General features: G+C 44.6%; 1 protein-coding gene across 4 annotated transcripts in view; it reads left to right on the plus strand.

The window, feature by feature from the left end:
- ARHGAP26 (Rho GTPase activating protein 26) overlaps positions 1-13,585 on the plus strand; it is a 489,482-nt gene extending 475,897 nt beyond the window's left edge. For 3 of the 4 annotated variants that reach the window (XM_069592300.1, XM_069592301.1, XM_069592303.1), the window contains one exon: positions 7,393-9,386. In XM_069592300.1, the coding sequence (XP_069448401.1) occupies positions 7,393-7,481 (89 nt within the window). In that variant the 3' untranslated portion in view covers positions 7,482-9,386. Of the gene's footprint in view, positions 1-7,392 lie in introns of all 4 variants that reach the window. The other variant, XM_069592302.1, reaches the window with a different exon arrangement.
- The last annotated feature ends 1,068 nt before the right edge of the window (positions 13,586-14,653 follow it).

Below are 14,653 nucleotides of genomic sequence, written 5' to 3' on the forward strand. Positions count from 1 at the left end.
CTCATGTATGGTTCTCAAAGTCCCCAGAGCACTGCCCTTAAACCTTTGCTCTATTAACTTTCATTTGGGTTCTTTAAAAATCAAGATGTACATATAGCAAGCCAAGCCACCTCCCCTGTCAGCAGCTGGAGCTTTTAGATCCTGGCACACCTGAAGATGAAGTGAGTCCACTGAAGGTTGTCTAAAGCCATGTCCTTGGCGAGTGTCCCTTGTGAATAGGCCCATGTGTGGGGGCATCACAGCCCAGCCATGACATGACACAGTTTTCAAGGCAGACAAATCAGTGGGCTGCATGCACGGGCTCTGGTGCTATGCTGTTAGCAGGGAAGGGGCTTCTGTACATACATGAGCAAGATTTGAGAGGTCCCCACATCTGGCAGTAAAGCCAGAGCTTAAAGGTCTGCCTTCTAAACCACAGTTCACTACAGTACCCCAGTGGACAAGGGGCTGCTGTATTCCTATCAGCTATTCACTCTGACAACACAGCGGACCCCTGATCCCAAGGCAAAGTGGCTTTAAGCTCACAAAAGGTCTGTGTAAGCGTGTGTGTCTTGTTTGGGACTCCTCTTCCTGAGTTCAGCCTACTTCCATTTTCTTTTAGACAACTTTAATGTGGGAGACCCGGGTTCGATCCCTGGGTTGGGAAGATCCCCTGGAGAAGGAAATGGCAACCCACTCCAGTATTCTTGCCTGGAGAATCCCATGGACGGAGGAGCCTGGTGGGCTGCAGTCCACAGGGTCACAAAGAGTCAGACATGACTGAGTGACTCCACTTTCATTTTCACTTTATTGAGGTAGTCTAGTCAAGGCTATGGTTTTTCCAGTGGTCATGTATGGATGTGAGATTGGACTGTGAAGAAAGCTGAGCACCAAAGAATTGATGCTTTTGAACTGTGGTGTTGGAGAAGACTCTTGAGAGTCCCTTGGACTGCAAGGAGATCCAACCAGTCCATCCTAAAGGAGATCAGTCCTGGGTGTTCATTGGAAGGATTGATGTTGAAGCTGAAACTCCAGTACTTTGGCCACCTGATGTGAAGAGCTGACTCATTTGTAAAGACCCTGATGCTGGGAAAGATTGAGGGCAGGAGGAGAAGGGGAAAACAGAGGATGAGAGGGCTGGATGGCATCACCAACTCGATGGACATGAGTTTGAGTGAACTCCGAGAGTTGGTGATGGACAGGGAGGCCTGGCGTGCTGCGATTCATAGGGTCGCAAAGAGTCAGACACTGCTGAGCAACTGAACTGAACTGATAGAGGTAGCCATATGCCATGTAATTTACCCGCTTAAAATGTGCATTTCAGTGGGTTTTAGTATATTCAGAGTTGTGCAACCATCACCGTTATCTCATTCCACAGTATCTTCATCACCCCCAAAGAAACCCTGCTCCCTTTGGCAGTCATGCCCCATTTATCCCAAGCCTGCTCCATCCCACCTAGATATCTGCTCCTCTGCTTTCTGGCACTATAAACTTGCCGCTCTGGATGTTTCATGTAAATGGAATTATACAATACAGGGTCTTTGTAACTGACTTCTTTCACTTTGCATTATGGTTTCAACATCATCCATGTTGTAGTATGCCTCAGAACTGCATTCCTTTTTATGGATATATACCACATTTTGTTTATCCATTTATCTATTGATTGAAATTTTGATTATTTCTACTTTTTGGCTCATTTTATGAGTAATGCTACTATAAACATCTTCATACAAGCTTTTGTGGGGACATAGATTTTCCACTCTCTTTGGTGATATACCACGGCATGGGGCCTACTGGGTCACATGGTAACTCTACGTTTAACTGTTGAAGGAACTGCTCAGCTGATTCCCAGCGGGGTTATGCATTTGGCATTCCCCCCTTCTTTAGTTTTTAAGTCTCCTTTTTGAAGTTGTTTAGCTAGCCAACTGAAAAAAGAAATGATACTTGATTTTTAACTACCAAGTCCTTCCCTTCCCAGCAGGTTCTGTGACTGCTCCCGCCCCTCAACTCAGTAATCGTCTTAACCCTACAAGGGCCAGTGATAGCAGGAGAGAGGCAGAGTACTTACCGGGCCTTCCTGTGCTCTGTGGTCTCTGGGGATCACAACAGCATTAATGAAACTCGTTTCTTTTTAACCAGCAATGCCAGTGACCTTTCCAATCCCCTGAAAGGCAGAAGGCCACATTAAGCCCTAAAGACAACACCTCTCAGTGTTTACTGAGCTGCAGTGAAAGAAGGATCTAACAAAATGTTGATCTCGTTTTTAATCTAGTTGGTTGGTAATGTTTTATGACTTCCGATTTTTAGAAAATGATATTTAGACCCTACTTGCTCCATCTCTTTGTCTTGTTAGGAAAAAAAGTGGACGTTAAAGAAAAGAACGATTCACATGTCAGAGAGATTTTTTCCTTGTTCTCTCACTCAGCAGTTTGTTGCTGAAGGTCCTAGGGAAGGCCTTAGCAGTGTGAGTTGTGTGCTCTGTCACTGTCAGATTAAATCATCAGATCAATCAGAAGGAAGTTTTCTAATGACAGAGTTAGAGTAAGTGAGTGAGTGAGTGAGTGTGTGTGTGTGTGTGTGTGTGAGTGTGTGTGTGTGTGTGTGTGTGAGTATGTGTGTCTTGTCTTTCTCAGGATCAAGAAGAAGAAAAGAGGAGGGAGAGGGAGGGGCTCCTTGAAGGGGAAGTCAGTTGTTCCTAATGATTAATCTCCAAGCTTCTGGATTCCAGGGGCCCCCTGTGAATCTGGAGAGGATGCTCAGTCAGCTCTTGGACTTTGTGCAGTGGGTAATGGCTGCGCAATACTCGGAAATAACTCCAGTGTCCGCCCTGGGCAATCTACTAGGAAACTGTGCTTTCACCAAGAGCACCTCAGACAGTAACTGGAAAGAGAAATAACTGGTGTTCCCAGGAACACTAGTCATCTAGAAGCAGTGTGATTAGTGATACCTGGAAAATTCATAGGGCATTCACTAAAATTGGGTTCTTGGGATGCTTTTCTCCAAATGTGAGATGGGCCAGCCAGATCCTTCCTTCCTGGGGTACAGGGTGCAGTGCTGAGTGCAAGCAGGCCGCCCCAGATTTCCTCTGCTGATAAAGGGCATCTCAGGCAGTGGGGTTCCCAGAGAATTTCTCGTGGAGTCCTTTAGCCTCCCCAGCCTCTCCATATCTCCCTCGGGCGTTTCTACCAGCTGCCTAACTGGTCTTACTGCATCTGCTCCTGCCCCACAACCCTGGCGCTACATAGCAGCCAGGTGATCGTTTAAAAATGGAGGTCACATCATGTTGTTCTCCTGCTTCTGGTAGCCTCATGTTGTTCTTAGAGTTATTGACGAGGTCCTCCAGGTCCCACCCCTGCCCTCTGGCCCCCTCTTCCCCTCCCTTGATACATAGCAGCCTCTGAGCCCTTCTTTATGTTCTTAAATAGGGTCAGCAACTATGACCTGCCAGTGAAATCCAGCCCACTGACTGTTTTTGTAAATAAGTCTTCCCTGGAACACAGCCACCCACGCCTTGTGTTTATATATTATCTATGGCACAACAGTGACAGATTTGAGTAGTTACACACTGATGATCTGGCTTTTTAAGAAAAACTTACACAGCACTGTTCTGAAATCACAACAAGCTTCTCCCCATTTTGGGGCCTCTCACTTGCATTACCCACTGCGTGGCCATCCATTTTGGATTATTTAGGTTTTAACTCTTCAAACTCTTGGCCACCCGCTCATATCCCTATCTTAGTCTCATTCTCCCCTCATCAGTTTACCTAAAATTACATGCTTGCTTACTATAGACGGCCCCTCCCCTAGAGCAGTCTCTCTTCTTGTTCTGTGTGCAGAATGTGGCACGTAGTAGGTGCTGAAGTAACATTTGTTAAATGAATCCACTCATTCAGCCACACGGGGGTCTGCACTCCTCCAGCTAGTGCTGCTTCCCCTTGGGGCAGCCTGCTCTCAGGATCTTAGGCACACAGTTGCTCCTTGTCCATCATGAGAGAAGGAGCCGGGAGAGCGTGAGTTGCTGGAGCAGGGGTGTATGATGTGAATATGGACTGAGCTGAGAGAGAGTAGTTGGCAGTAAGCACACCCATGTCAGTAGCAGCTTTTATTTGTTATAATGCCTGCTGGGCTGGAGAGCTGCCCAGGCAGCTCACTGCAACACCTTGTGTGTTTACATAGCATAAGGGACACTGGTACAATTCAGAAGGCTGGATGTTGGTGTGATTCAACCCAACAAGTACTTACAAGCATCTTCAGTGTCTGGGGAGCATTAGGCTAGGCCAGAGTGGTAGTACTTAAGGCCTCAGAGCCTGGGGTCAGACAGATGTCCTGAATTCAGATCCATCTCCATCATCTGCCAGCTTTGTAATTGGAACTAGAAGTTTAACTTCTCTGAGTCTTTGTTTCTCATTAGTAACATGAGGATAACAGCAGGAGCAACTCTGTAGTTATAGTGAAGATGAAAAGAGGTCCTGCAGGGGAAGCATTTAACAGAGGGCCCACCAGTTAGTCTCCATGGGCACCATCATTCTTCTTCTCAAGGATCACCTCCTCTGGTTGGATAGGGATATGATATAGTGGGAAAAGCCTTGGTTTCTGGGATCAAACAAATTGGGTTCAAATTCTGGTTCTAACATGGTGCCCCTGCATGAATCAGTTGACCTCTCAGCCTTAATTTTTCCTCAGCTATGAAATAGGGGTAATAGTAGTACAAGGTAGGATCCTTAAGATTAAATGAGTCTGTCTCTGAGTCCATGGCTGTTTCCTAGTCACCACTTGTAGATGTTAGCTTCTTTCATTGTAGTTCACCGGAGGAGAGTGAAGTATGTTGAGTGATAGAATACAGACTAAAATGCACTGAAAAACTAGTTAGGGAAAACAAGCTTAACACATTTGAACAGCATTAATAAGACCTATGAATAATATGCGGTATGTACGATGAGCATTCCAGGAGCCTGGGGAAGGGAGGGAGCAGGTAGATGGCATTCCATGACGGTATTTATGGAGGAGGTGGGGCTTCAACTGAGCCCTGAAGTGCAAGGAAGGGAAACAAAAGATGACGGAAAGCTGGGGGTTCTGGGGCTGCCTCTTTTCTTCGTCAGTTCTACCACTTCGTTGCAGGGGCATTTTCACACAGAGAAGTCATAACTTTCTGTGAATGAGTTAAAATGCAGATCCCTGGGCCCCCTCCTCGAGATTCTGCTATAACCCATATGCCATGAGGCCTAGGAATCTGCAGTTTTAATAACTGTGCAGGTGGTTCTGTTGCACTGGTCTGGTACCATGCCTTAGTGAAGCCTAACTTGCTGACTCCACTGTGTCAGCAGTCTGACCCAAAGGCTGCGGCGTCCTCTGCCATCCCCCATGGCATTTCTCCCGTTCTTTAGTTTGGAGGGCCTCCTGTGTCCCCTCTGATTCTTCCCTTATTCTGCAAATTCCATTTCTAATGTTTGCACACATTACCATCTCTGCACCTGAGCTGTGTTTGAACACAGGAACAGAGAAAGTCTGAAAGAGATGGACTCAGTGCATCCAGTAGAACAGCAACTCAGCGAGGAGCTTTGCTATTAAATAGGAGATGTCTTTTTCGGGTTTTTAATTTGTGTGTTGATTTATTCCTTCTAGGTCTTTAGTTTATGGGAGTGAGTTTGATTTGTTTGGTTTGGGTTCTGAACATTTGAGATTTCCCCCAGCTTAGGTGGTTGTTGAGACCAGGTTGTTGAGACTCAAGTTTGACCAGGAAAGTCCTACTGACCAGTCCAAACTACTGGTCAAATGATGCAGGCTCCCCTGCTGACTCACCCATGCTGAGCATTTACTGTGCTTTCTCCGTGTTGGCTCCTGAACCTCCAAAAGAATCCACTGAGGGAAAGAGAGTTTTGTTTTTGTGTGTGTGTGTGTTTTTTTTAATCACCACTTGATAGGTTGAAGAAACTGAAGTAATCTTGACAATATCAGCTGGATATTGGGATAGATGGGCAGGAAGCTGGGGTGTTTGGGTGCTAGCGTTTCAGTGGTGGGCTGAGAGAGCTTGGTCATTGGAGAGACTGCATTACTTTTAAGCTATGTTGTATTCTTTCATGGCACTTCTTTCCCAGATTCCTCCTTGTGTGGTATCATGAATCCAAAGTACCCTTGCTACTTGGATCTATTCCTAGAGAAACAAAAGCATGCAAACATGTTGGAGGCCAGCTCATAGGTGTTTGACCTTGTCTTTTCCTACAGAAGCCTTCAGAATCTAGCCAAGGTTGGCACTGATCTTTAAGCCTCAGTGGCAATCCTTCTGCTGCTTCTCCATTTAGTCTCATTGGTCTCTGTTCTTTCCCTACAGACCGAAACTAGAGTTGTATTGTAGTGTTGAGGGTGGAAATGCTTTCCTAAAATGAACTCAGGAAGTCATTCAATTAGCCTACGAAGGGAATGAGGGGAATTCATTCTCTCCAAACAATCTTGGAAAAATTGGTGTTTTCCTAAAATGTTAGGAGCAAATGTCCTGCCTCACCCAAGAGTGATTTGTATATTCCCAGTTCACAAACATGAACAGCCCCCTCTCCCAAGTCCATGATCCCTTCTTTCTCCCTTCCTGCTGTTGACTGCTTTGCGGACTCAGCTAGATTGTGTGTAATTTTTACAGTGTCACAGTGGTTTCCATGGAGATGGATTGTCATATCACAGAACATTGGGTATGTAGTCTTTGGATATGGAAAAATCAAAGGGGTAGAAATTTTCTAAATTGCAATAGAGAGGGAGAGGACAGCTCTCAGACTTGTATATAGGAAAGAGGAAAACTGTAGAGAATGAGAAAGAAAACTAAGGAAGGGTATGGTTGGAAACAAGAGAGGGCCATTCAAAGACTGTAAGATACTTTTTAAAAATGCAGAGGGAATTTGCAAGGAAATTGGAAGCAGAGGGTCAGGATTTGAAGGGAAATAAAATTATTAGGAGCTAGGTATCTTTAAGGACTGGTTCTCAGCAGTCCTCCATGGATACTTTGGTACATAGTCAGCACTGGGTGGGTAGATGAGCACATAGATGGATGGATACCTGGGTAAAAATAGAGAGGGAATATCATGACTGTGATCTCTAAAAATCTAGCCTCTATCCTAAAAAATTGAAATGTTACTTCTTTATAGTTAAAATCAGGAACTTTGCAAAGTCCATGAAACTCCTAAAATTGTAAGTAGAATTTAAGTGTCTGTGTCTTTTCTCCTTTTAATTATGGAGAAAGTTCAGAATCACCTTCACCAGGTTCCCCAATGGGTGAAAAACCTCTGGTTTAAACAAGTACAAGAATTATGTTCCTTAACAAGCAATGGCACTCATCTGTAAGCTTCCTCCACACAAGCGCAGTCCATATCCCCCCTACCTTGTCCTGTGTGTAACGTCATCTTCTCTCTCTCCTCGCTTCCTATACAGTGCATCCATCCCAGGAGCCTGGCTGGTTGGAGGGGACTCTGAATGGAAAGACGGGCCTCATACCTGAGAACTACGTGGAGTACCTCTAACAGGAGCCCTGGCAGAACTGCTGAGCTTTCCACTGTATCCATGACAACTGCTGATTCCAGTGTTGTGGACCATTGCTCTTTGCCGCTGAGAAATACAGGGTGACTGACTCTGCTGCTACCTGTCAGCACGAACGTTTTCCTGAACTCTGGTGTCACACATCCCCGTGATCATCTCAGCTGACATGCGGTGATGCTGCAAGAAACAGAAGGAAACTGGCAAAGGAGGCCATGTGATTTTGATTACCACGAGAAAGGCTTACAGAGCCATGTCTCTCATTTAGCACCCTATATGGGGTGTGCTCATTTTGTTTTCACAGTCATCCAAAACCCAACCTTCTGAAAAAGGAAGTAAATGAGATACAAGTAGTCCCCAAGAGCATGCAGTGTAGCCAGCTCTGACAGGGCTGGGCAGTGGCCTGAGATCCAGGCTGGGTCCACTGCTTTTGTTTACAGTAGACGCTCACTCTATCCCACCTCTGAATACTTGAGCCCCGCAGTGCTCCGGGCTGCTGGGTCTGTTTGTTTGCATGAAGGATGGAGAGGGGTCACGGCACTGGTTACACAAGATCCAATCTCACCATCTCTAAAGCAGCCATTGGCCCAGCATCAGGAGAATTCTGTCCGGTCCTCTCATGCAAGAGAATACAAACACTCCAGGGCCCCCCTTCCAAGCTGGGAACTTCTCTGCCACCGAGGGCTGCCATCACCTCATAACCATGGCGACCCAGCCTCCTCTAAACCAAACCAAAAAGTAACTCAAAATCTTTGCATGACATATTTTTTTGCCTCCTCCCCCTTTCAGTCATTTTTTGAATGGTTTTCCAACAACCTGGTCAAGTTCTGTGTTTCCCGGATGGGTCAGCTGGTAAAGAATCCGCCTGCAATGCAGGAGACCTGGGTTTGATCCCTGCTTTGAGAGGCTCCCCTGGAGAAGGGAAAGGCTACCCACGCCAGTATTCTGGCCTGGAGAATTCCATGGACTGTATAGTCCATGGGGTTGCAAAGAGTCGGACACGACTAACTGACTTAATTAACAAGGTCTACTTGGGGGCAGATGGAATAGCAGCTGAGAACTGTTCCCTTTTTGATGAATTTCAGCAGCACCAAGATATATTTGGAGCAAACTCTAGTAACCTCTTGAGATTAAATTACATACAGGCTTAATATTTCTGTTCTTGCATGCAACTCGTGTCTGTTTTCTAGAGGGCAACGTGCTGCCTCCTAAAGAGGAACACCCTCTATCTCTCTCATTCCTTCCTGTTCACCTGTCCCTCCCCCTGCCCTTGCCTGCCTCTAGCCTACCACTGACCAGCCCCCCTGGCCATGCCCTGGGTTGCTCAGCACTGGTGCCTGGAGGTTTTCAGGCATGACTCCTGAGCTAATAACCCCATGGTCTCCAGTTTAAAAGGACATACATGTTCACTGCCACTCAGAAAAAGGGAATTGTTTCTCAGGCTTTTGGGGTGTGAGACTAATATCATAAGCCATTGTGATTTAGAGGATGCCACAAGGTTGGGGCATGGAAGGTGGGAAGGGTACCTTCTGAGAAAGAGGATTTCCTGGACCAGAAGGGGCTGGGTCTTGTGGAAGACCACCTTGGATGGGGAAGTTTGGCCTGGACATTTCAACTCCACTTGGCTTCCAAAGAAGAGAGTCCAAGTATTTTCCACACTTGAATGTCCCTGCAAGAGTGATTCTGGGCAGACCAACTCCAAAGTGAGGGACTGTCAAGCTCCCTGCGAGCCCTTCAGGAATGGCAGCCTTGTTCCAGAGTGTGTCCTGCTTCTGGAATTCCTCTTGAGGGAACTTTAAAGAAGAAAAGAAAAACTTGAATTGTGTTGAATTACTGTATCTTTTACATTTTTTTAAAAGATAAATTTGTAAATAGAGTGATTTGAAATACTATATGGCAAAGTTTTATATTTGATATTCTTTAAGCTAGTTGCTTCACGCATTTAAGCTTTGATTGCTGAACAAGTGTGTATATGAGGCAGAGAGGGGGACACATGGTCAGAGAGAGCCAAGGTCAGCCCCTCTCTTGCCTTGAGGAAGAAGATATTTCCACATATTCTTGCTGGTTCTTGGTGGTGGACGTGGCACATTAATGGTGTTCAGTCTTCTTTATCCAGATGTGTTTTTTTAAGCATTTCTTGGGCTTTGGATTTGGAGATGGAAAGAGCATCTTCAGGCAATTAACTTTTCCAAGAACTCCTACCCAGTAGTAAGATGAAGCTCAGGATTTAAACAGGTGAGGCCAAGGGTTAGATTTTTTTTTTTCATTTTTCTTCTCAGGTGTATTTCTTGGTACCCTAAAGTACCAGGACAGAAGATGGGATAGTTGTGTGCTCCTTGTATCTTATTCTTCCGGCACATCTTATAAGGCTTTATAACCAAGTCCAAGCTAAAATTTGCAAATGTTTTCTGTGTCTAGGTTCTAAGAACAACTGGCTTAGGATATTTAGTTCTTGATATGCTGCTTCTTCCTTTTTCACTAAACATGTTTATTCATCTCAGATTTCCTCTGGCTCCAAAATAAGAAAAAAACTCCAAAGAGGGATGGAGATTGTGCTATTATAGCTTTATAGATGACTTTAAAGGTAATAGGAGTTTGTTGTGATTCATTCCATCAGCTCAGGGATGACACAGCTATTACCCAACCCAGAGCAAGCAAGACACTACCAATGGATGAGGGAGTAAGAATTAAGATTGGAGAAGACTGAGATAGGACTCAGGGAAGCTATTATTGAAAACCCAAGAAGAAAAGGCACACAGGGGCAGCATACATGTACTCCTTGCAGACTTTGAACAGCTTGGGGACCTGTTCACAGGGGGCAGAGGGGACCAGCACACTCTGTACCACTGTGCTTTCTAACTAGAGTGAAACATAACGCTTTTAATACATTTGACGTTTTAGATCACCTGCCCCATCAGAACCTTAACTGGAGCTACTGTGGGGGCACCCAGAAGGTCCAGACCCTGACTTTCAGAGTTCCTTACCGAAGCATACCTGTAAACATTTGGCCCCGCCTTGACCACTTTGGAAGCATGTCCCTCCCTCCTCAGTTGGCCCTGATTTGAAGCTGAGGGAAATTGGACTGGTGCAAATGGGAATTTTAGGTAGAGCCTTTCCTGGCTTCTCTGGACAATGCTGGACCCTGACAGATGGCTGCTCTGCTTCCTTTTCCCTGGCCAGGCTCCCCTCCTCCCCATCAGCTACAGAACTGGAGACACTGTTCAGAGTATGAGCCAATGAAAAAGAAGGAACTTAAAGACTGAAAAATGGGTTTTGCCGTCCACTACCTTTGCTCCTCACTTCTGACTCTTGTCTTTTGGAAGAAGCAATGTTAGGGCAGATTAGGGGAGTGAACTGGGTATCAGAGTGGAATACTATGAACCAAAATCTCTGAGCTTTCCCAGGAGTCTCATGTTGCTTTTGGAAGGCCCTGGGATCAGGTTGGCAGACATAGCCTGAGTCTTCCGCAGACATCAAGATCAGTCTCTCACTCCTCCTCCAGGTACTCCCAGAATTCCATAGCTACAGAATACCATATCTTGAGAAGACAATTAGTTTCACATTCTTCCCCCAACTCCCCAGGCAAGTAAAGTCCTAACTTGCTCAAGACTGATGATATTCTCTTCTCTTTTCAAATCTGAACATAGAGGCACGGATCCTGCATAGCACTGCCAGCCATGGTGTCCCAGGATTGGAGTCAGTTTTTAGCTTGGTTTTTTAGTATTTCTACAGACAATATGTATTTCCTTATGCCAGACCAAACTGGGTTTTGGTGTTTCCTCCCCCCCCGCCCAGCATAATTCCAGTTCATGTCCTCTTGCTGAGTCCTTTTTGGATAGAGAGGCAGAGAGAAAGAGAGAAAATGGAACAATCAGGTATTGGCCAGCTGGTATTAGCGACACAAAATCATGCTAGTGACAATGTCATTTCAGGTTTGCCAAGATTCTGCAGTTATGTATGCCCTGCCTACAGCTCAGATGGAGGTCCTTCTGCCATGAGAGTTTGTGTCTCTTGAAAGCAGCAACCCCAGTGACGCCAAAAACTATTTTGACTATAGATTCTAAAAACATCCATGATTGAGGAGTAGTGAGACTGAAATAATAGGCTGAAGTAACGTGATCAACTACTCATGATTGTCTATTGGCACATTTCATCTTCTGGCTTCTGTTTCCAAAAGAAGCAAATCTGGACCACTCAGCTTTATAGACAGAGAACTCCTGGGTACAACAGTGGCTGTTACGGCACTCGCAGTTCCCCTAGCATTGAATGTTTTATGAGCAATCATGTTACCCAAGTAGGTAGCCGGCAGTGAGGAAACTCAACAGCCGCTTGACTACCTGACTTTGAAAGGAATGGCCTAGGTGTTCTAGGGAGTTATCTGTCATATCTGGCAAACTTGACAGTGATTGTTTACCTAGACAACCCTGCCCCACTCCAGCTGGGTGTCCTCTCACACACCCTGTGTCAGCATTTAAAAAATGTATCTCGTCATGCTTCAAATGTGTTTGACAGTCAGGCTGGTGTGCTGGGTGCAGAATCACTTTTCTGTAAGTGTAGCCTCCCAGTGACAATAGCCGTGGAGTAATGGACCTTGCAGAAACCTGAGCACACCTGAGACCAGACTCCACCAAGTCATGATTAGCTTTTCCCTTTCACTGCCTACAGTACCTGTCTAACTAAGGAACTTCCTAGAGCAGAGGGAGAGGCTGTGTAGAGAAGGCACATCATCCAGAGCCAGCCCTGGCTAAAATGTGGCCTCCTAATGGAAGGACTTGTATTCCTAGAAGAAAAGGATTGAGTGTAAAGTAATGCTGGGAGCAGAAAGGGATAAACCAGGCTGAAGAACTGTGGATTTTTTTAAAGAAAGATAAATGTAATTCTTAATAGGGGGGAAAATCTATCACATGAAAAGGTCACAACTAATATTTTACAAAAGTTTTACAGGCCACTACAAGATGAAAACATCTTCCAAGGCAGAATGCCTTAGCAAGCAAGGCTAAGGACCTTAGCACAGTCCTGGACCCATGTAAGTATAGCAATTACTATTACATCAGAATTCTACTGAGTGTAGTCAGTGAGAACCAAGAGTAGTGATAAAGCGTCAGAATTACCTGGGCAGTCCTGGAGGGGCCAAGACATTCAGCACCTTTCCACATCAACCATTTCTATAGAACTGTCCAAACAGACCCTGCATGCAGCTTCTTTGGGTATCCAGATGCCAGGGTCAACCTTGTACCTGTGAAAAGAGATTCATCTGGTGATTCTTAAGTGTATATGTATTAGTATGTGTTTGTGTTTGTGTGTGTGTGTGTGTGTATAGCTCATATTTACATATATAACGAAACAGACTCTCTTTTAGAAACCCACATAAGCTGGCAGTTGCTGAGCCTTGACAGCCTTTAAGATTTAAAGGTTGAGAATTACAGAAACAAGAGAGGCTGTTGATAGACGATCAAAGATGTAAATTAAGTGCCATTTTGAAATTTTGTTCATATTTATCAGATGGTTACTATCTACAGCTATATTCCTTATTAACTTATTAAGAGTCATGTTGGAATAAAAAAGATCAAACTCATAAACAGTCAGTCATTCATACTAGGATAGTGTTCACAAGCACTCTAAAAGACATTTTGTCCATTACTTTGAAGAAAATATTTGCATGTTTAGTTCATAATTTAGGCTACCTTTGAGTATATTATAAAGTGCTGTGTGATATAATATCAATAAAGTACTTAAGAATGGCACTTTAATGTTTTTTTAAAAACCATAAATGCACTGTTTTAAACTTCAATTCAGTATTGAATATTGACTGGTGTGTAGAATCCTATTTCTTAATTAAAAAGTAACTTGTGACTAGAATAGAACTTTTCCCCTGTTATTCATAAAACAATTTACCATGTTCGGGCTTTAGAACAACAACAAGAAAAAACTGTGCTTTTGCATCACTAAGCATATCTATAAAGAAAATATAGTTTCTGTTGAGTGGCCTCTGAAACTTGGCTTTCTTACATTTGGTTGGTTTATGTGACAATCTCTGTGAAATGAGTGGAAGTATGATTTTTGAATTAAATGACTTTTCCATTTGGTGGTATGTTTGTCTCTTGAATTTCTGACAAAGTTTTGTTTTGCCGTGATGCGTATTTTTATATTTGTTTCAAATAAGCGAAGACCATGATCAGAAGTTACAAGTGTAGTCTCCTGTGGTCCCTGGCAGCACCGCTGTGCTGATTTCTGATGTGCTCTGGGTAGCTCTGGTTTCCTTTAGGGAGAGGTCCACTGCTCGTGAACTACAATTAAGCTGCAAAGAGTCACATTCCAATGACTGTTTCTGAATTTATCTCCTGGGAAACATATTTTATTCTTCCTAAATTCAATTGTCAAATCAACCATTTTCTGGAACTTCCATTAACAGTCTGGAATAACTAGAGAGCCAGAGTGCAGACAGTCCTGTCACAAAGCTGGGTGTGTCTCCCAGGGTTGTATTAATAAATCAGTTACTTGTGACATGTTGTCCCAGGCCAGCTCATGTTATTGAGTTGTTGCATTCATCACATCCCCTCCAGGTACATCCTGAGCTGCAGCCTGGGAGCCAGGTTTACAGTGCACTCCCAGCTTCTGCTGTGAGAGCAGAGGAGCCAAAAGGAGAGGGCAAGGGAGCCAGGACTTTGGGGATGGAGGGCAAGGCTTCTGATTCCGGAAGCTTGCCCTGGGCAAGCAGAAGGTGAGTGAGTAGGTGCTGGGTTCTGAGGGATTTGAATATGTGGGTCACATGTGAATTGTTTATCCTGTCCTTGTTTGCCACTTAGGAAGGGCTGGTTTACCACAGGAACAACACAGATTCACTGCACCTTCTTCCTTCACTGAGCTCATACCCTGCCCTGGAAAATTGGCATCAGAAGCATCATACTCAGGTGGGGTCACAGGGTACCTGGGTGAGACCTGAGTGGCACATGTAGACAACTGTTGCCAACATGGAGAATGAAATGAATGTACAGATTTGTATCTTATATCTGTGTCCTTGGTTTTTCCACCAGACTCTCTTCACTTCCGCTTTCACATCTCTTTAATGGGAAAGATGTTTTTCATTTTCTTGTTGCTTTTAACTGCCCACTCAGAACAGAGCTCAAATTGTGTCATGTCTTGTGGTTGGTTTGGTGTT

Source organism: Ovis canadensis, chromosome 5, assembly GCF_042477335.2.
Source record: "Ovis canadensis isolate MfBH-ARS-UI-01 breed Bighorn chromosome 5, ARS-UI_OviCan_v2, whole genome shotgun sequence".
Lineage (NCBI taxonomy): Eukaryota > Metazoa > Chordata > Mammalia > Artiodactyla > Bovidae > Ovis > Ovis canadensis.